General features: G+C 39.4%; 1 protein-coding gene across 1 annotated transcript in view; it reads right to left on the bottom strand.

Moving 5' to 3' along the window:
* Nucleotides 1-4,228: 4,228 nt before the first annotated feature.
* Nucleotides 4,229-23,711, bottom strand: part of kcnk9 (potassium channel, subfamily K, member 9) — a gene marked incomplete at both ends in the record, with an annotated part of 42,184 nt that continues 22,701 nt past the window's right edge. Inside the window, one exon of the mRNA XM_083925066.1 lies at nucleotides 4,229-5,112. Within this exon, the coding sequence (XP_083781192.1) occupies nucleotides 4,229-5,112 (884 nt within the window). The remainder of the gene's footprint in view (nucleotides 5,113-23,711) is intronic.

Genomic DNA, 23,711 nt, shown 5'->3' with positions numbered 1-23,711 from the left:
TATAAGTCATATTCACATTGCTTTAGCTATCACTATAGTCACTGTTACTTTTGTGGTTGCTTGCATCTCTGGAAGTGTGTCTATCTGTCTATCTTTGTGTCTGTCTTTGTCTCTCTCTGTACATCTGTGTTACTTCAGGAGCATGAGCACAGCAATCTGTAGACAGGTAACATTTAAAGATGTAATGTGAACGGCCAAAAAAAAAATTTGAATTCAAGCAATAAATTGGAATTGTGCATTAAGACCTGCAGGGTGAACGTAGCCTATGGGAAAAGTGTTTTTAGGCCCCGCTATCACGTGATGGATCCGGTAGTTGAAATTCCACTGTTTACCCAAATTAAACTTTTCATAAAGTCACTTCCTGTGGGCTTGATTTTAAGCCAAACCGTAATCTTTTCTTAACCTCACCAAGGGGCTTTGTTGCCTAAACCTTAAAAAATAATTGTTTCAATTCACAACAACATTTTTTGCGGTATTCCCAAATCTCAGCAATCACCTCTGTGAGTACACTTTTATTATCTCTGATAGAAGTGAGGGACAAAACTGGCCCAAGTTGATATAACCTGGAATTATCTTTTGAGCTGTTATAGGGTGATTATGTCTTTGAAAAGTAAAGGAGTGATTCCGTCTACTTTGGCGCTGGGTGTGTACGTGGTTATAGATGTAGGTGTAAGATTAGATGTTGATCTCCTCATATGAACTTGTTTGTCAGGACCCAGATCTGTCTATACATTAACCTCTATAATCATAGGTTTGCTGTAGCACAAACAGATCCACCGTGTTCAAATGTGCCCACTTCAACAGAAACACTGACTGCTGTTTCTTCAAGGCACATATGCTAATGTGTAAAAATACATATGCATCTCAGCCATGAAAAGGCCTTTTTATTCCAAAGGTTAGTATAAACATATTGTACAGGATATTTAGATAAGCCGGTATAGTTCCAATAATGAAACAATGCTTGTAGGGCTTATCTTGGACTCCACGCCTGGTTATGTTTGTCATGACTGAATAGGCATTTGTTTGGGCATTTTACCATTTGCCCAAACAGAGTGGCATTCACCTTGTGAGGCATGCTCAGCTACCCAGAAAATGAATAATGCCTGTTAAACACTAGGCAAAGAATACTGACGGTAACGGTTCCTGAACGTCTAGATCCAGGAATTTGGAGTAAGAAGTGTTGGTTTCCAGAAATATTGATTGATTTTGAATGGTATAACTTGCTGGGGGAATAAAATAACTCCCAGCCCTGTGTAACTTCAAAAAAGCTCCCCTTCGCTCAAGTCTTTACAAACAATTAATACTTTTTACATTTACAGCTTAAAAGGCCTTTAGAAATCATGTGTAGCGCTTTAATCCTGCTTAATTTAGGAGCTCAGTGATAGTGAATATTTTGTCTTTGACAGCTAGCATAATTGTGACAGAAAAGGCGCATTGGGCTTTAAAACAGGCCTGTAATCAACAAACATATCCAGAATTGCCCAAATACTTTCCAGCCCTGTCACAAATGATGCGTGTAATGCAAACTGACTCTTGGTGTACACATCTGCATCAGACGCAGCACGGGCCTCAGTGAGATGATGCATCTCAGTCACATTTGTCTGAAAATTCCTACCATTTGGAAATGAGGATTTGATATGTACATTGTTTTATTTGGCCGATGCACTTACACATCTGGGATAGTGTTTGTTATAGGAGCAAAAAAAGGTGACTCATTCAAACCTGAGAACAAACCTTATTGTATAGTTTGTTTGAATGAAAAATTATAAATCAAGTAAGTAAAGTGTATCCCTTTAAGAACTGCTGAACTTTGGCAAAAGAAACAGCCTGTATTGTTAATCATTCTTAAGATGATTTGCCCTTAAGATACTTTTAAAGTTATTGTTAAATAATTTCCCCATTCATCATACAAAGTTCATGCACTTATCAGATCTTTAAAGCCTAAAAAATCTCCCCTATCCCTTTTCCTTCTTCTGATACTAAAAAAAAAAAATTAAAGGATCATACTGATGTTATTAACTTTGTCTTATCTATGATCTTCAGCTGTCCCCACACATTAAGTCATACTCTCTAGTTCTGCTTGTTCCTGTGTTGATGCGTTAACAGGTCATGTTTCCCTAATGGCTCCAAAGTGCATCCAAACCTCCAGAGTTGTCAGTTTAGATCTGCATGCTCTTCCGTCACTGAAAACAGTTCTGCTGTCAGTGCTGCGTGGTTAGATCTGAGCAGGCTTCATCAGCAGACCCAGGGTCAGCTGCTGCAGGCATGCATCACATACTATACAGGACTTTGGAGCATAATCATGCATGTCCTTTGGTTAAAACTGCTGATAGATTGTGCTGGGAGTCATTTAATTGCACTTTGGTAGCTGCAGGTTGAAGGAAAATTCCACCTTTTGATCCTTCAACACTTTCTTCTTTCAGCACTTCATTAATTTTAGTCTTTGATCATTTTCCAAGAACCTGTAAATTCACTTCCTTCAACCTGAATCATTGGCTGCAACTATATTTCCCATAATGCTTCTCAAAAGATACATTGCCATAGCCGTAACATCAACTTAAAGGGGCACTCCTATTCCACGCATGCCGTTCAGTTGTCTCATCATGACTACTATTACTCAAAGTTTGAAAAAATAACCCTGATGATGTCAAAGTAATGTCATCAGGGTTATCTCAGTTTGTGTGTGACACAAACTGGAGTCTTAGGGTTTGTAAATAATTGCTTTTAGAAGGCAGCAAATTTAATTAAAGATGCCTTTGAGTTGCATCATGGGAATTGTAGGATCCAGTGTTTTTAGAGCTTGATCATTACTGGGGACTAAAAGTCTGCGTTATTCTGTTGTTGTTTTTTTAAATCTGACTTGTGTCGACCAACTGTTATGGAATAATTAATTGCTGAATGACCTCTTTGTTACATATCCTTAGCTGCCTCCTGGTCTATTAAAGGGAAAAACAGCCTTAATGAAAAATTTCAATATGTTATTTCCATAGCCTCGGAAAGTTCAATCACTATTAGTGAACATGAGCTCTGGAGCTGCTCCAGAGATAATGAATAGGTGACTGGTTTTGTTTCAGGTTTTTTTTTATAGCCAAATGTTTTATTCTATTGTGGTGTTGTCAATTGTGACACAGGAAATGTTCCCATATATTCCGAACATTCCCCTGGGTGCTCTTTCACAATTCATTGTTAATGGAGCGGTTCCAAACTTCATGACATCACGTATTTGAGTTTTAGCACTGCAGTTTTTGGATTTGGGAGAGAGTTTTACATGTCTACTTATATGTTTGGATTCTTTTAGACCAAAGGAATAACATGTACGAATTTTGGAAATGGGCATAGCTCGCCTTGAATGAACGGACTCTAACTGAAGAAAGTGCACATTCTGCCATTTTTAAAATCTAGTTATACTGTATGAATGATGAATATTGTTGCAAAATGTACGGAGGAATGCACCTATTATAACAAATATTCAAAATTTAGTGGGGAGGGTGGATTTCCTTTAGGTCAATGTGACATTGTATTATGAAAAAGGGCTGTGGGTGAAATTAAAGCTTTTGTGGCCAATCTGATTCTAGATGAGGCTGAATTATTAATAACAGCAGCATGATCCTTTGAATCCAAGACAGACAGACACCTTCATACAGTTGCCCTATAAACAGACTAAAGAATGTCACAAAATAATGGCATACTTATTAAAAGACATCAAATGCACATGCGTATATCTGCAACAATATTTTGGCTTGATGTGTGGTAAAACCATTGAAATATATGATTGCTTATAGAAAACAATACCTGATGCTTTAAGTCATTTTAAAATCTCTGTCTGCAGTGAAGTAATGGAATAGTACATAACTTCAAGTTAAGGTGAAACAAGCATACTCCCTTTTGAAAAATAGCATTTCCCCAAGTGTGCATCATTTGGTATGTAACCAAAGTTAATATATCAATTTTCTACCATAAATCTGAAATAAGGAAGGTCTTGTGTGGTGTTTGTAAATGGAGCAATCTCTTGAAAAAATAGACATCCATGCTTCATGCTTTGCATCCCATTGTGTCCACGTTGTTCTGCACAGTGTTCTTCATCTGTTCCCAAGAATACTTTTTATATTACACACAACCAAAAAAAGGGGGAAAAGTGCTGAAATGAGATTTGGTAAGGAGCAGCATTGGAAATGTTTGACCTTGTGTATAAAACATGGAAACTCATGTGTCCTGTGTGTGTCAAGGTTTAGATGGATTTCCTTCTCCTCATCAGCTGGTGATTGTCTGTGAAGCTGTGAAGGCCCGGAGACACCGAGCTGATGGGCGAAGGGAAGAAGCTGTTTTTCAAGGTGCTGGGCGAGATCTCCTCGATCCTGTAGGAAACCGAGTGAAAGTACTGATTGGGATTCAGCTGCGAGCTGAATGAGTTCTGATGGGAGAAGGCACAGCCAAGGCCTCCCATCCCTCCCCCAGAGCTGCCGAAGTCATGCGAGTGGAAGTGCATACAGGAGCAGACTGACTGCAAATCAGTCACTTCCGGCCGGTATGGCTCACGCCGCCGCCGGCCCCGCTGAAGCGATTCGTCCTGGATGTGGATGATCATGCTGTTCCGGTTGCCAGCTAGCGAGGCCCGTTCCTCGGCATCCCGCCGCTCGTCCTCGCTGTTCATAGTCAGGAAGCGGAGCACCACCAGGTTGAGGAAGGCCCCAATGACCGTCAGGCCCACCAGGATATACATGAAGCTAAAGGCCACATACAGGGGCTTCTTCTGAAGGGCCCGGTTCTTTTGAAGGGCCACAAAGTCCCCAAAGCCTATAGTTGTTAATGTGATGAAGCAGTAATAATAAGACTGGAAAAAGCTCCAATCCTCGTAATGGGAGAAGGCAGCGGCTCCGATGCACAGCGTGCCGATGCAGGAGAAGAATCCTACTGTCACCATGTTCTCCATGGACACGTCGGTGATGCTCATGCCGCAGCACTTCTTGATGCGCTTTAGGAGGTACTTGACAAAAGTGTTCATCCTCTCGCCCAGACTTTGGAACATGACAAGAGTCAAAGGGATTCCCAGGACGGCATAAAACATGCAAAAGGCCTTCCCTGCATCCGTCCCCGGCGCTGCATGCCCATAGCCTGAGAAGAGAGCAGACAGACAGAAATTAGTGATGTGGAAAGGTTTCACCAAAGTGCTTGTAAAGTGGGAGTGGCGTCACAAGCACTACCCCACTACTCAAAAAGCCCCTGATCAGCTTGTGTTTACAAACATGACCAAGCAAGAAATCTCCCTAAGAGACTGCAAGCGCTGCCAAAAGGGATATTGAATAGGTGCATGTGTCTGCTCATTAATCTTATTTGGGCTCAAAGATTATGGCGGGTGGGGCGTCCAATTAGTGAGAAGTTTCCGGTGAGGTAGAAGAATTTGGAGGAGGGATTGGAGTCATGGGGGAGCCAATGAAGCTTTTAGCTTAATTAAACTTTATCTTTAGACCACAGACTGCTGACTCACACACAAACAGACGTTTGCAAATCAACCTGTGTGACTAACAATAGAATTCATTCATCATATTAGAAATGCAATAAAAATAATTTCATGTTCTTTGCAGGAGATTACAGTATGAATGAAGCTGAAATGCTTTTGAATATGCAGGGCTGAAAAAAAGAGTGTCGAATGAATTATCACTCCTCTTCCCCAGCCCATAACTGGGTATTAAACACCAACATCATGGCCAAGAAACACCCACCATCAGTTGGCATGTGTATCACCTCAACAACTGGCTTCCAAATGAGACATCATATTTCCGGTGTGCTGTATGGCATTTTTTCTGTATTTATTTATTTTAGATATGTCCGGAGCATTCTGTGTTTTGCACTCTCAAATATTGATTCTGTGTTTTCCCATATGGCTCTCCACCTACTCGAGCATATGTTTAGTTATGCACTTAAAAAAAAATCCTCTAGCCCTCTTATTTACACTAGCACGCTGGGCACTTATATTTGCATGTGCAATGTGTCTTATCGGCCTAAAGTTTTATCTGTGGAATTTTAAAGAAAACAAACTGTTTCAGTACTTTAATACGTATTAGCAACATGTGTATTTGTCTTGTCCTAAATTGTATTAGTTTACTTTCTTCAAACTGAAAAAGTTAAGGCAACTTTTTATTTAAAAGAAAAAGTTGTTTGAACATAGGGTTAATATCCCCATTGATCTACAGACCTTTTTAGCTTCTTTTAGCTCATTGTTTCGAATTCTGCTCTCATCAACCTAGCAGCTATTTTCAGCATACAACAAGCCGGTAAACACAGTGGAGCATTTAGTGCCATATCCCTCAGGAGACCAAAAACAAAACAAAAAGGAAATGAAATGTTGGAGGAGGAAATTCACAAGGTGGCCAGAAACATGACTCTAAATAAATTCTCATGTCATGTGTAAACAGCTTTTCCATCTCTACTTTATCAGGCCATAAAATGTCAATGCTGTGTTTTCAGCTTTTACCGTTGACCGCAATTGACTGAAAAACAATTATGCAGCTTTAAGTTTTCTTTTTTTCAAAGTGAGTGAAGAGTAACAAAGTAGCGTCAAAAACTGTCCATCAACCCTGCTTTCTTCTTTTTGGCTAAATTTACATGATGCACAGTTTGTTTTATTTCACTAATGCTTCTTGGAGTAGTGATAGATCATCTATAATCAAATAAAAGTAATGATTTCCACTTCAGTCTGGTTGGTGTCTGGTGGAAAAGAACAACTACTGATTATATCTCAGACCAAGTATTGGTATTGAAGTGGGTGCCAGGTTCACAGAAAAATCTATTGACATAAGGTTACCACTGAAAGATCAAATGGAAGTGGAAGAAGAATCCAACACCTAAAACATATTTGTCAATATACCATGAACTTGACTTAATTTAAATAAATAATCCAAAAGGTTTTGGCATCTGTTATGAGTTGGAGTAAGCCATTTATATACAGCTTTTTATAACATCAAATGTAATGTTACTCACTGCTGCTTTCCCCAACTAGTGTTGATTTGGCATTGTGTGGCACTATAAAAGAAGGCCTGTCTCATTTTCAATTAGGTTTAAATGGAAACTCATTTTGTCCTGGATTATGTTAGTTTTTGACGTGTCACAAATATGTTTCTAACCAGGGTCCATAGAGGGGAGAGGTCAAGGGGAATGGACATGTCAAACAAACACAGGACCTTCAGGGAGACTGCAGTTCGTGACCCATGTGAAACCAAAAGTCAATGTTTTAACTTGCGTACATTTATAAGTTAGTCACTAAAATTACATCACGTATGTAACCTACTACCTACTAACAGAGCAAACTCATTTTACTGATGAAAACCCTGAGATAGGGTTGAAATCTCTAAAAAAAAAAAAAAAAAAAAAGATAAATAAAAAAAATGCTGCTTTGATAAAAATACTATTTCAAGAAAGTTTCAGTCTTTGCAAGTTCATAGCTGAATGGACCCAGTTGGCTCTCTGGAGGGTACAGGATACAATCTAAAACATTGTGGCATGCTCTGGAAAATGGTAAGTACAAAGTATATTTAAATGCAGTTAAATATGCAGAATCACCGGTCCTTCAAAAACAATATTGAAGGACACATCAAAGTAAACATCAGAAACAAGATGCAGCAAAACATGCTTGTGGCATACCAAAAGTATTAGTCAATTCTAATTACATCCCAGGGCAGATTTGTATTCTACCCAGCCATCTGTCTTTTTCCCTCCTTGCTCAAAATTAGCTAATTAATTGATATTGATTCGTATTGCTTAAATTTGTTCTTGTGCAGTAATTAGGACAGAATGTGTTGTAGTAGCAGCTGTGAAGAAATGACAACTTTCATTTGATGTACGCTATGACTCGACAGATTACCACAAATCTCCTCCACAGATAATCTTTCAACATTATGTTTTACACTCTAGGACATTAAACCTACTAAAGACTATTTTGGTTTGGACGAGTCATTTGAGGTTTGTGTCAACAGTCTATCCCTGCTGCAATCAGACTGAAGTGTATGTTACAGTAGGTTTGGACTCAACCGCCGCCAACTGCCAGATATCCACTGCAGGAATGTCCTAAGACCAGGAAGTGGGTTAGCATTTTTGCACCTCTGCTTCCCTCGTCTCAAAGTCAATGGGTATTTTGAATGGGTTTTTTTGTTAGATGCCTTAAATAAGTTCTGTGGATAATACACTTTTATGACGTTTTATTTTCTACAACATAAAATATGTCAGTAAATGCCCCACTTATGAAAGCCTAAGCTTGTACATGTCTTAAAATGATGCTCACAAGTGGCTAAAGGGGCAGCCGGTGGCCCATACATAGTCACCCCATGTAAAGGTGAGGCAGCGGCCGGGGGTTCGGCTCTGACCTGCGGCCCTTTGCTGCATGTCTCCCCCTCTGTCTCACCTCATTTCTTGTCTGTCCTATTTAATAAAGGCTTGGAAACCTGCCAAAAAATAATCTTGCAAAAAAACAACAAGTGGCTAAAAAAGACCACAAACGTCATCATGCCGTACAAGCAAGATCAGTTGAAAGTTAGTGGGTAGTGTAGTTTGTTTGTACCCTAAAGTTAGCTTTTTGTTGTTGGGGATTTCAGTTTTTTTATTCACCAACAGCTTATTTTAAAATCCCATCAGCTTTTTGTCGCTGCTGATTTCCAAAATACGTCATCCCTGCAGCACTGTATTCGATTTTTAATTCTCTTTTTATGTTTAAAAACGTACGGATGAGTGCCTGTGTGCCTGAAAAGTGTTTCTGTGTCGAGACGTTGATAGCGTTGTGATGCCTAAAGTCTGGGTCTGTGATAACAGAGATGTTTTACATCCGAGACTGCACAACTCATTTTCTGTATATGTGCAACGTATTGTTATCCACAGCTTTGTATGACATCTCACGAAAAGTTGTGCACAAAAATTCCTATGATAGCTTACGAAACAGTAAAGTTGACGGTGATTGTTATGTTTAGGCAATAAAAGGTGACAGTTAAGATTAGGCATCAAAACATCTTAGTTAGGTTCGGAACAAAAGTCATGGTTTGGCTTAGTACTTCCGGGACATGAACACGACCTCCAATAGCCGAAAGTCCTGTGTTCAGGTACACACCCAACACCCCTTGCACAGGAAACCTCGAAAGCAATATATTGAAAGGATAAGAAATTATGTCATATCAGTTTGAGCCCTCATGTTTGGGCTTTGGCTCCAACATTCATTAGTGTTGTTACATTTCCAGGGCAATATATACAGGGTGATTAACAGGGATTTGCAGGGGCTCAGTGAGATGATCTGCAGACCTACAGAGAGGTTATTAACTTGAAGTTATAATCTGTGACATCGGATGAGAAAATGTCCAATGGGCTACTGTCTATCATGGATTGATAAAACAAACGATAAGTTCGCAAAGTTTTCAGTTTACTTTCCTGCCTGAGAAAAAGCTCTGCTGCACAAGTTCTGATGCAAGTCAACTGCCTTACATAATAAAAAGCACACACAAAATATTAATTAGTTCAAGTCTTAAGTAAAAGGGGAAAAGCATGTCTTGGATTCTAACTTTATTTATTTATTCCAAGACATTCTCTTAAGTATTTCTCTGATGCTGTCGATGGGATGTGTGTTGTCTGTGACAGCGGTGCACTGTGTAATCTGTTTGTCCTGTTATAATGACTCTATTATCTGCTGTTGTCTTGGGAACAGACGTATTTGCTCTGCCACAGAGCCCTGCCATGCACTGGTGCTTTTGTGCTCATGTGTGCACAGGTAAACATGTGTGTTCAATGCAGTGTGTAGCGCAGCAGAAAGAGAATCACACTCAAGGCCTGATCACTCAAATATTAAATAACACACGTTCTGAAAATGGGGGGTTATGTCCTGGACATCCAAGGTAAAGAAGAAGAAATGTGACATGTTTTCAATCTATGTTCTTATGCCAACTGCAGCTGACAATATTTGTTTGCAAAACCACACAAGTCTTATCAGCAAGAAGCACAAAATGTCTGCAACAGAGAAGCAGTCTACAATACGCTAATTGAGATACTGTAAATTGCTGTAAATCTGATGTGTGTTGAAATCGTCTCTTAAACAGAAATCCATCTGGGCCTCCTTTAGTGCATTGAAATTTTTGAGAAGGTTGGAATATAATAACAGTAATTGATTGCTTTAATAAAGAAACTAAAACTTTCTGTAATAACAACTGCAAATAGAAAATCATTTAAAGTATTGCCCCATAGGCCTGACATTCAAAAGTGGAATAATACTATACCTTCTGACCATTTCTTAAATCATAATCAGGGGTAAAAATGATGACTTTTCTATGTAACAGCATTTTAGGTCAGTCTATTACAACAGTTTCCCTCAGAGCATTTTAATTTGAACTGCATATCTGTTGAATCACCTTTTAAATGTTTGAAAAAACCAGAGTAGGAAGTACGATAGCACGGCTACACAAAAGTGCCTCATAATAATTTTAGTCATCGGGAGTAGGATGAGGTTAAACAGCATCAGGTTACAGCTCAAAGAACTTCCTTAAAAGTCCCGTCCACACAGGGACTGTTTTAAAAAAATGTGTGCAAAATGAAACACCAGTCCATCCACATATTTAATCTAATGAGTGAAAACTCATGAGGATTTTCATCTCAACTCTGGCCTGCTGTTAATGCCCTCCAGCTCATGTCAGTCCACTAACGCAAGTCTACATGGTGGCCACTAGCACGGCACACATCAACCTGAATCCCCTCATTCAGCTTTATGACCACTACAATTTGCAAGTGAACTTCGACAAGTCCTAGTGTTACTGCAGGAAATCTCAATGCAAACTCTTCTCCCGGGGTCCCTCTGTGGTGGAATTAGGGTCTACTTACACTTGGCACGGATGATCCGTACCTTGCTTTAGCGTGATTGTCCCCCCGCCTCCCTCCTCCCTCCTCCCCCGCAGCCCAGCCCTGGCCTGCACTCACACTATTTAAACGATCCGGGCCGCAACACGATTGCTTCTTGCTTATAGGTCATCACCCCTCCGATCTTTTCATCTGACCGAAGCTACAGTGAACACTCCACCACCGGGGCGCCTGGTGGCTCAGTGGTAAGAGTGGACGCCCCATGTACTGAACAAGAAGTCCTGACGCAGTGGCCCAGGAAAAATAATCTTAAAAAAACAAACTTCAGACAACCATGAACCCTTCGGCGGCATCTTTTCAAATGTCCGCCGCGGGGAACGGTCACATATAAATAGTCCCAGGACCGCCGCCAATGCTCATGCTCGTACACATGCGCATGCTTGTCCTGGTCACGTGCAATCGTGCCGTGCTGAAGCCCACCTCTCTTAACCGGACCGTGGCTGGGCAGTGTGTCGGGCTTAAGCACGGAACAGTTGTACACTGGTCAAACGAAATAGACTTTAGCTATGATTTGAGTCCCTTTCTGTCAAATATCTCTCAAAGGACTACCTCTTCTTAGAGCATTTACCCCCTTGTACACTTTTTCTCTTTCTCTCTCTATTTCTTGATCTTTCTCTAGCCCTTTCTCAACAAAAAAGTAATTTGTACATGTTGCTTCATGCAACTGTAAGCTGCACTTCCCTCCTCATCCAAACTCGTCACATACTGCCGTTTTGTGAGAACCCTTTAGCATCACTTGTCAATGCACTGGGTAGCCCTGTGCATCACACATGACACTGCACTAGGGTCGCTGTTTTAAACATGTGAAACGTGGTTAACGTTGTGAATTCACACAAAACCATATGGTTATGGTAACAAAACCACACCGCTAACTGTTTCGTCTGCCGTTCACCTAAGCCCTTCGTCACAGCCTCGTCTTGTTAAGTATCCGCCTTGTCTTGTATAGTTTTGATATTCACTGGTTTTTCGTTTCTGTCGTTTGTTGTGCCTCGAGTAGAGTGATTTTTTTGTTGTAACCTTTTAGATAGTGTAGCTCAGCTTACAGTTTTTGGTTCAGCCTTTTTGCTTTTTTCCATTTTGGTGCAATTTAGTGTTCTCTTGTATATTAGTTTTATATTTCTCAGATTCTCATTGAGATCCCACCGTTGGTGTGGTTTTGGTTTTCTCCTTTTTTCTTTTGTTTTCCTTCTCGCCTTGCAGGTTTAGTCAGGTTCAGGTTTAATAGCCTATTTGGTTACCACTCTGTCTTGTTGCTGGAAGTTTCAGAATAAAAGCCTGTTGAACTTTGATTCTGTACTGTATCTGAGTCCTCCTTTTAGTCCAGGCCCGACATTCATCATTTGTACTGTATGTCACTTTGGACCAAAGCATCTGCCAAATAGTACTTGTACATGTGTGATGTAAATGATTAATTCTAAAGAGAACCATAAATATATGTACCATGTAATGGTAGCCCATCTAATAGTTAACAAGCAATGTTACTAAAAAATAAAAATATCAACCTCATGATGACTCTAGGAGGGGATCCCCACAGTCACTGGGAATTCATCCTATGGGGTCTTTAGTGTGGCCATTCTGAATGGAATTATAATTATGACCAAAGTAATTGAAAAACAAAAAAAGGGCAGGGCAGAATATAAGACAGCTTCTACTGTACATTAAGATGTATATTACCACATCAAACCTTTGGCAGATGACAAATACACAAACAATCCCTTAATGTAAACATAGCATCTATATCTGAATAAATGTAGGACAGCCCCTATGTGCATTTATGTTTGACACATTTATGAATATACCAAGGCAGCTCTTATCAAAAACTGCATGACTCAACATTTGTTTGGCTCCAATCCACTTTACTATGACTTATTTTGAACGTCTGCCCACACCCACAATGTGAGCTCCATAGGTCTGTGTGAGTCATTGTTGCTCAAACTCTAAACTGACATAGCTGGCAGCCTAAATCCAATTATTAAACAATTCTATTATTATATTGGGGATATTTTCTTTCCTGTACAGGAAAAGGAAAAACTCACGGTAATGCCTTGATGAATTAACCAACAGTCTACACCTTGAGCAGCTTCTCATCTTCAACCTAGTGACTCAACATTAATCCTTAAAGCAACTGAAATCCAAAAAGTATCTGTCTGCAACATTAAATATTCAAGACCAAATAAGAGTAAATGAAAGTTAAAACATCTTTGGGTGTTATTTAGAAAAATGAACACAGCACAAAGTAAACAACCACAAAACTTCCATCTGATTTTGATTTAAATATTTGTAATGGAAAAACTGGCTTGTTGTCAAGGGAACCATGGCAACTTCAAGATTGTCCTACAACTCTATGTCATCCATGCAGCTCTCTATGGGGCCACATCCATTTCAAATCTCTATAAACAGATTCTGCATAGGAATGTAGAAGCTGTAGGCAACGGCACAAGGATTGCAATCCTAGAAGTATTTACCAATCACGTTTGAACATGTTCTGGTTGCAGTTGTGTGGCGAGCAAATGAGGCCGAACACATCAGCAGTCAAGCAATCACGTAACCCATCTTCTATCGTGTGACGCTATTTTGCTTTTCATTAACATTTTGGTATTATTTATTTGCATTCAAAGGCAGTACTCTGTTTTTGCCGCCTTTATAATATATAAAATAATAATAAAAGCAATGATAATAATAATGAAACAATGGCTGTTGCTCAGAAAAGCGGATATCCCCTGGCTAGACCGGAAAGCCTGAAATATTAGCCCTTTCCCCATGAGGCTAAATTGTCGTCAGATAGAGAGCAGATGGATTCCGAGATTGATCAATTTCAAACAAGTGATAAAAGCATAGGAAAAAAACACAAATGCATAAATCTCTAATATAAAATATTAGCTCTTGTAAATTTGGCAGACTATGTTGTGTTTATGTAGGAGCCCCTTACCATTAAAGCAGTTCTTACCTTATTTTTACAGTATTCTTTTGTAATCCTAAAATGTTACCATACTAAATTAATTTAGTGTATGGTACACTAAAACGTAAAGGCAATCCACCTGGTGTTGATGTATATTTTAATTTATTATTTTCAGTCACTATGGGGGCAGCGGCTATAGGATTGACATATTATCAGCCTATGAAATGGCAGTTGTGTTAGAAAACAGTTACTTTTATCTGCAACTAGCAGACACAAAGACACATTCATTTTAGTTTACGTTTTTGTCTACCTGATTATGGATATGGAACACTTGACCTGATTATGGGTAGATTCATTATTCACACGCTGTTAAGCTATATTTTAGTCTCCACCAACCTCTGAGAAAAATGTTTTGCTCCATAGCAGCTCAATTCTAACAACTAGTTATAAACTTCCTCTGTCAACCATTTGGTGCTGGGCAGACAGCGCATATAGCGTTTTTCCATCTACAGGGATCTGGTTCTTAAACTGGTTTCGTTCGGGAATTTTGTGAACCTTGATGCTATGTCGTGAACGAGCCTTCATTTCCATCAGTTTTGTGCGGAACCGCTATAATCAAGGATGCCTCAGCAAGTGGGGGCACAATGGACAATGGGGGTAAATGTATTGTGCGCAGTGAGTCTGATGTGTTAAGTGTTATTGGGGTGCATAAATGACCTGAATGTGCCAGAATGTGGAGTGCTACTTTTTATTAATTCCATGTGAAAGTTGTTATTTTGAATGTTGGGTGATATCCTCACCCATCACTACATTGTATTGTTTACTTTGGAAGATTGTACGACAACAAGTGCTGCGTGCAGACGGAAAACTGTTTCTGTACTTCAACCCGAGGACTGTTCAACCTCGACAAAAGCAGCACAGATAGCTTCATTTCTTCTGTTCCTTACTCTCACAATAAAAGCTCTAGACACACACTACGTAGTCAACTGTTTACCAGAGGGAACTCAAAGTCATTCAGAGCATTCAAACTGTGGTGTGCTGAACGGAACAGAGCCCATTACAGAGTGTTTGTCAGAGCTTTTTAGCTGAAAACAGCTGCCTCCTGTGGCTGGATATGAGGCTGATGAAGCAAAACAATAAAGACGTGGGCATGAAACCAAAACAATGAGCTTAAATAAAGACGCTAAAAAGCACAGTAGAGATAGGAGGACTACAGTTTGTGATTGTTCTTTGTAGATTTGTCAATACCAGTGACCCCTTTCAAGTTACACAATTGATCCATTGTTAATAAAAAAATATTGATTAGTGCATCTGTAAAGGTCCCATATTCTGCTAGTTTTCAGGTTCATACTTGTACTTTGGGTTTCTACTGGAACATGTTGCTTGCTGTATGCTTTAATGTTAAAAGATTTTCTCATACTGTCTGTCTGAAGATGTCTAAATATTCCTGCATTAATTCTCTGTCTGAAAAGCTCAGTTTTAGCGCCTGTCTCTTTGAGACCCCATACCAGAAAATCCCAGTCTGCTCTTTGTGGTCAGTGTTTCTGGGTCTTCCACAGCTTTTCTCTCTGCGTCTCTGCTGCTCTACACTGTCATTGCAGCCAAAATGACTGGAACAGCACTGCCGTGGCACTTCTATCTATACATATAAAGTTGTGACATCACATCTCTACAGAAGTCGTGACGGCTCATTTGAAGACACACTACATGAATACAGGCCATGTGCATTTCTCTGTGGCTTGATCACCTGTTGGACCTGCTTTATATTAACAAAAGACATGGAAATCTCACTTTTTACAATATTGGACCTTTAGGTATTTGGTCTTTTCTCATTACTAAGTATTAAGGTATTAAGGAAATACATTATAAAATATTCACACTACTTTAAAGTAGAAATATAGTTGCTTGATATTTGATACTCTCAAAGAATACAGTAGGAGATGCCTACCTTTGGTTTTCATTTATCTTCACACATTGCTGGTTATATAATCTATATCATCTATTATTCATGACACTATCAAGGTAGTCCCTCATTAGCACCCACACACAGCCTGGGTAGTTACTTAACAAGTGTCGAGCAGTTGCTTAAACCAACGCCTTTTGCTTGTTTGATCCACAGGTTAATCAGCATCATATTACTCCAGTTATCCCAGCGGCATTAATCGTTCACAGGCCATGGCATTTTAATGAAGGTCAGGAAGAGCAGGGAGCGCAGAGGTGAGAACACCTTGTTCAGCTCTCTGCCTGAGTCTCCACTACGTCACCGACAAGAGCTTAATGTGTCTGGGAAGTGGGAACACCATGGTTACCTACAACAGGCAGGGAATCTTTTGCCAACAGTGCTTTTTGAAACAGTAAGACTGCCCACAATTCCACTTTGCTATGATACCATAATGGTTATGGTCTTTTCAGCTGCTAGTATTCTTTACTCTATTGTTAAGGGAAAAAAGTCAAACATAAAATCCTATGCCGATGAAAAGGCAATTCCACCAATATCAGAAATGCCTGCCAGCAGCTTGGAAAGAGCACATTTACATTTTAAGCGATTTGCTCCATCCTCTTATCCAGAGATGTGCAGTATCACATAGAATGACACAGGAAATGCATATACATAGCGGATTCACTTTAAAGACATTACTTAACATACTGTATACTGTCATCATGAATGATTGTTTGTTTGGCTGCTCTCAATGACTAAATCATTTAACACAAAAATGACTCTACTTCTTGCGAGTGGGGGCATGTTCTAGAGAAAAGTCCTCTGGCAGTCGTTTCTTTAGTACTCAAAGAGTGTCACATACAGTAGGGAAACATCAAACTTTAAGGATCGATAGAGAATAGAGCAGGGGCTGTATTTCCAAAACCTTTGATCTCACCACTAGGAGGACTCCTAATTAGCACTAAAAGTTCCTAGCTAAGATCTTCCTGATAAAACCTCTTCTCAAAGCTGCTGAAATCGAGCCTGGAAATCCAGACCCACATCCATCCAGACGTAGGGTCTGGCAACGAGCGGTAGACCTTCCAAACTCAATGGGTGGCACCAACGCATGCATTTCAAAATACCACCGCATGCAATTGGATAGCACTACGACCGACTACAAACAATCAGAGCAATGAACAATGTGACCTATATAGCCAACTTTGATGGTGCATCACGGTCGTCATGGGTTACACCCGCCCATAATAGATAGTGTGATTTGATTAGTGAGTTGGGTTTTTCTGACATAGTTAATGAGCTCCAACGGTGAGTGCCCAAGGCAGCAGCAGAGCAAATTGAATATTACTAAGGAAGATATGTTAAGAGAAAGAGCGAGGAGGACCATGTTGCTATGGATGATGTCATATTTCATGAAATTGTTATTGGCTGTCTTGTAAAATGAGAGGTGCACAGCTTTTACTTCATGCCAACCTGGTGCATTAAAGGAAGGACATTATTTAAGTAGAATGGGGATAACTGCAAAAGACCAAAAAGAAGTGTGGGAAAATATATACCTGGAAATAAATGCATCTTTCCCACTTGTAACATTAAAGGTTTCTAAAATATTGAGGCGATTTCCGGGTGGATTGCCAGCAGCAGCAATTTTAGGATTATTGGTGATTTGCTCTTAATGATTTAGGATTCTTCTTGACCCACTTTACACTTTTAAGATTACAGATTGAGGAAGCACAAAAACTAGGACTGACATCCCCATATTTTTAAAAGAGTTACTCCTCAATCATCAAGTTAAGAGCTACTTTTTGCCATAAGATGTTTTGGGATTAGGCCCGGGTTTTCATAACCACTTTCATGTTCTCACAACTCTACTGTAGCTTTGGACAACATGCCCAAACACTTCAATATTTCATGGCTATCTTGGTGGTGGTTAAAGAATCCTATCATTTTTATTATTATCATTAGTGTTTAATACCAACACCAAGTCATGAACTGTTATTTCCAAGAAACTCCCTATCTAAACAATATAAATGGTTGAATTCAATTTGAAAAAGATATTTATAGTAGTGGTTTCTGAGCTTGAAGGTTTATATTCAGCTTAACTAAAGTGCACAGTAAGGTTTAGGGAACGATTGTTGTCATAGTTAAAACAACCTTTTCAACTGCAAGAACGTTCCCCAGGGAAAGATTTGCATTCTGACCACAGAAGTGCCGCAGTTTGCAGAACGGCAGTGGTGGAACGGAACTAAGTTAATTTACTCAAGTACTGTACTTAAGTATAGCTTTGAGGTACACGTACTTTACTTGAGTAATTACATTTTATACTATTTTATGCTTCTACTCCACTATCTCCACTAATACTATCAACAAATGAAATAACTACTGTTATAGATTAAGCTACACAGATATTAAAATTATCCACACCTTTATCAGAAGACATTAAAGTAAAATTGATATCAATCTATCAATAACTACAATCTGTTAATGTATTTTTTTGAAATGGGCCATCCTGCATCATTTATACTTTAAGTACATTTTGATGCAAATACTTTTGTACTTTTGCTTAAGTAACACTTTGAATGCAGGAATAGAGTATTTCTACAGGTTGGTATTACTACTTAAGTCAAATCTCTGGTTCCTTCCTCCACCACTGCAGAACAGTCTCTTGCTGACTCAACATCAACCCTAACACTTTCTTTGAAGCTACTTCTGTCATTGTAGATTAGCTTTTGCTATTTATTTATTTATTTATTTATAGAGTACAATTAATGTCACAATTGTAAGAGGACATGAGTGACTCATAAATATAACAATATGCTGTACACCAGTGGCGTGCACAGACTTTTTGAAGGTCAGGGGCGAAAAGGAACAAAAGGGCACATATAGCGCATCCTCGCCACTGAAGAGGGCACTTTAGCACACATTTTGGCCCCCATGAGCCCCCCCACCCGCCGTACATGCCAGTGCTGTACAACCCCTTCCCAGGTTCAAAACATCTTCCTGTGGGTGACCTGACTAATGAGTCAGTTTAAATATACAGGACAAACACAGGCAAAATGACCCCATATGCATACAGTATAAAGACAGTATGTAATCAGAAGATTTTAGAAATAATATCAAAAGCTCACATTGCCTACATTCTTATTTACATATTTCCTGTAAGGTGAGGTTAGAAGTTCCCAAGGTCACTGCATAAACAAGTGTGGGACTGGTAAATATTCAGGAATGAACTTCGTATGTGTTGTATCACTTAGGTTTTTTTTGTTTGTTTTTTGTGCACCAAGCAAAAAATGTGAAACCAGCTTGATTGGGCAATATGAGAAGGACAGTCTAGCCTCAAATCTGTGGTCTCTCAGCTGTCTGTTTGCTCTGGAGAGCTCATTTCTTTCTTGGAGAGACAAGGTAGACACTACACAAAAGGGAGTCTGAGCTGGAAGCCTAGCACCCTGAACAGAGAAACTACTAATCCTCAGTGTTACCTGTGGATGGATGCTGTAGAGAATTCAAGATTCCTTAAATCTTGAGGTACAGCCAATGCATGCTAGGTATGTAATCCATCTCATGAGTAAGTCCTGTTATGTCTATCCTGACTGTAATTCTCTCAATGACACTTGCATGGGGGAAGCAGATCCATTTCTTCAATGAGTGCTTATACTTTTATTTTGTGAAGCAGGCTCATGAGTCTGCTCCCTGATGAATCCCAGCAGCAGTGCAGGATTCAGTAGGAAGCGCAACAAACAACCCCCTATGGCTATAAAGAACAGAAGCCAACAGACACGCGCCACTGAGATATGGGACACACAGAATGCACAAGACAAGAGATGCCATCGCCAAGTATGGTAATGAGAACGTAGAAACGAAGGGAGGCAGAAGGACAATCAGTCTAAACAGCCACAGACAACAGTGTGCATTACACATTACGCGACGCAACAGGAACAAGTTTGACCTTACTTCAGTGGCATCATGGGAAAGACTGACATCAGTCGTTGCTTTTTTTATGTCTGTTTGTGTCTGCTCTGTTTAGCAACCCTTTCTCTGAAAGAATTACATTCCATGTGCAGCTGAACCGCATCACATTTCGAGGGCCTTTTCGGCACACATTGTCAAACAGTCGCAGTTTTAAACGTGGGCGTGAATTGAAAAAAATATGTGTTTAGGTTCTAGGTTGTTTTTTTTTAAATATCAGTTTGAGTTAAAATTAGCATGTTTTTTATGTTGGACTTCAGGAACCTATGATTATAAATGTATGTGTGATAAGATGCCAAAGTCAAAGGTAATTGAGAATGCAGCTTTGTTGTACGGTAATGTTATTTTTAGGAGTCAGCTGTTTCTTCAGCCTGGCATTTTCACACTTTACATTTTTTTTCAATTAAAAATAGAAAAAATATTTGCAAGTATAATTTTTCCACAAACCCTGTGTCACTGATGAAATATTATTTTAAGAAAGAAAGATTTCTTCACCTGTTCTTAAGTCATACACTACGGAAGCCCAGAAGGGCAAGGTGAATTTTATCTCCTACATAGGAGATACTATCTCATCTTGCCGTTGAGGACTTCCGTAATAGACACAGGAGACAACACAAGTTAGATCAGACTTAGAAAATGGATCACAAAAATTTTTTTTCCCTCACTTGCCTCTTGCACATTTCATTTGCCATGGCTAAAAATATATGATCTGTTATTGAGAAATGTTGACTGGGTTTGTTGGATTGTCTTTTTACAGTGCCAGTGCTGTTTGATTTCATTGCTTCACTAAATAACATATTTGTATGCTCAGAATCTAGGGTTGATCCAGTCATGGCATTTCAATACTTGATGTATCATGGATTGTAGTTAAAACATGTGTCTATAGAGTAACACTAACAAACAACATCCAAGATTTCTGCTCAGAACACATTTCAGTTATCATGTGCGGCTTCAAGTTTTGCTGAATAATTCATCGTTCCTTTGTTGTGTTTTGCTGTTGTCGCTGCTGTTAATGAGCCAGCCAAGCTGTCGCTGATGCCAAAATTTGACAACTGTCTTGACAAATGAATGTGGCGTAATATTACTTATTGTTGTGTCATATTTCACTTTACGCATACTTAATGGACACATGCTGCAGGATCGGAAGAGATGGTTCAGGATCACCGCACAAAAGAGATGTTCGCCTTCTGTGTATGAATGACGTGATGATAGATCATCTATGACTGATCTAGTTTGAGTATCACATTTGAAAAAGTTCTACTCTTGATGACAATGTTGATAAGATAGAAGAAAAGAGGATCTAGGGTAGATGTAACTTATATATATCACCAGGAAAATTCCCCAGTTGATTATTTGAGGGGGGAAAAAATTATATTACTTGTCTAAAATTGTATATTTATTTTATACCTCATCTTAGGAAGTATGTGTGTGTCAGGTTTAAAATGAATGATTTTAGTCGGCTGGTGGCTCAGTTGTTAGAAGAGTCGCCCAATGTGAAGAGGCCGAAGGGGCCTGGACTCAGCGTCCGTGGGTTCGACTCCGATCTGTGGCCCTTTGCTGCATGTCTCCCTCTCTCTCTCTCACCCCATTCCCTGTCTGTCCTCTGTGATAAAGGCTTGAAAAACCTCCAAAAAATTATAATTTATGTATGCATGTTTACCTTTGTCAACATATTACAGTCAAAGGTTGTTTTGCAGAACGAATTTTAGACATCTGTTTTTATCATTCCATAAATCAGAAAATACAGTGAACAGCCATTCAAAAAAAAAAATTTCCTTGTGGTTTTAAGGAATAAAATTTTATATACATCAGGCTATGGATGATACATGAGTCCAATGTACATCCCTTCATATAGGAATCAAATTGGAAAACTTTAGTGTATGATAGACCTCCTAAAGTGGAGAAAAACTCATTTTGAGAAAACAGCCTTTAAAGATATGTATTGTAAAATAATTTAAAAAATAAAATAAGATTCACACCTCACAAATTCTCCATTCATCTTTTTAACACTCTCATATGCATTCAGTCTAACACACAGACAGAGGGGACTTAGAGGCCACCTATCGCCTGAAAACTACTAATCAACAATGAGTCACCCAACACCTTATCAGATAGTCATTGTAGCACCTCTCTTCAATCTTCTGTTTTTCACTTGAGCTCCCAGCACAACGCTGTCTGGGAGCAATTTCAGTGATAAAACGCCACAGGGGAGATGAGTATTAACAAAGGTGACTCATGCTCCTGCAACCTTCAGGGCATATTGTAATTCCATATTCCATTTGAAATTATGTTTGACTAATTTTCTCCTTTTAAATGTGTGCCATCTTTGAAGCCTTCCCACGAAAGACTGTTTGTGATGTCCTCCGTCCGTGGCAGTGATCTCAGACTGTGAGCGAGCTGCTACAGTGATAAACTTGACTAGAGGTCTTTACTAGGAGATGATGAGCTGCCAGTGGCACGCTGCAGCGATCATGTGAGTACCACAGTGGGCGACTGAATGGAAGGATTGATGTGGGAGATTACCCTGGTCAGAAATTAATGGTTTGTTTTGATGGGTAAATTAATGATAAACCTGTATTAACCAACAGGGGGCTGAACCCACATGAAGGCACACAGTATGGGTTCTTTTTAGATTGATATTGGGTTTTGTGGTGGCTCTTTTGTGCGCTAGTCCTCGTGATAATTCACATTAGGTGATATTTTAGCAAACAAAGCTGTGTTATCAAGCAGTAAAAATATATCTCTTGGTATAAAAATGATCGCACTGGCCTGGTGGGTAAACTTGCTGTGTGCACTTGTGATATCCGCTTACAGGAGTTCAAACTTTCAAAGAGTTACATTTTGCTGTTGTTGCTCTCACTGCTAACTTGCAAAGTTGTCAAATTGCAGCTTTTAAGGATCATATCTGTTTATTACAACCTTTTGACCTTGAACCCTTTTAGTAATAACCAATGTTGGGTAATAATGCATTACTTAGTAAAGCATAAATAATGTGATTGCTGTTTTCCGTAAGACGTAGAGTAAAGGATTACAATTTGAAATTCAGTAATTAAATTACAGTTACTAGCCTGATCATAGTAACACTCACACAGTTTGTTTTTTCTGTGTTTCAGTGTTGTCTATATTGTGTGTTCTTTAGCTGGCTCGAAATCCTACATTTACAAAACTCCAGAGTTTGGACGGTGTGTGAAATTGATTGTACAGCCCCAGTAACATTACCATCTTTAAAAGGCTGATTTTACCATTTTTATATTGAAAAGTATTTTGTGAAATTAGACAGAAAAGGTGTCCAGTAGGACAAACCATGTCAAGCCAGCTGACTAAGTTTGGCTAAATTTTAGCGAAGGAAAAACCGACATGGCCGTTTTTAATGTGGTCCTTTGACCTCTGACCTCAGGATATCTGAATAAAAACGGGTCTCCCCTTTACAGTCATTCCCACTTTACACTAATCCCATGCAGTTTGGGTCAAAAACCATGCCGTTTGTTGCATGCAGTACAAATGTGATATTTTCACTGGAGCGCTGAGCCCCTTATGGATTCAATGAGCACAATTGTATTCAAGTGTTATGGTGTTAGTTCTCATAGTAGCCATTTCACAGTAGTAAAACACATTTTAAACTTGAGTTCACTGTTTAAAATGAGCTGTTGTGACCTCTAGGATAATCACAGCCTCATGAAACTTTACAACCACAAACTAGAGACCCAGAGCATTCAGAGGATGAATGGCTTTCATAGGTATATTTACATTAGGCGTGTTTCCATTAGGTTAAAATATGGCCGCTGGGAAAGTTTCAGGGCATGCCCCCTCAAATGCCCGTTCACTTTCTGTGTTTCTATTACAAAAAAGGCCCAAGAGGGATTTACCAGACTCCGGAGGTGACCAATCACTCTGAATGGGTTTGGATCGCCGGTGATCAGCTTATCAGTGATACAGCGGCGCGCCGCTCAGTGAGAAATACTGAATAGTTGCAGTTTGGCCCGTATGATTCACAACGCCAAATATGTACAATGTACAAGTAACATGAAAGAAAAT

The sequence above is a fragment of the Echiichthys vipera genome, assembly GCF_963691815.1.
Source record: "Echiichthys vipera genome assembly, chromosome: 13".
In the NCBI taxonomy this organism is placed as follows: domain Eukaryota; kingdom Metazoa; phylum Chordata; class Actinopteri; order Perciformes; family Trachinidae; genus Echiichthys; species Echiichthys vipera.
Note: the sequence above shows the minus strand (reverse complement) of the source record. Positions and strands in the feature narration are given on the sequence as shown.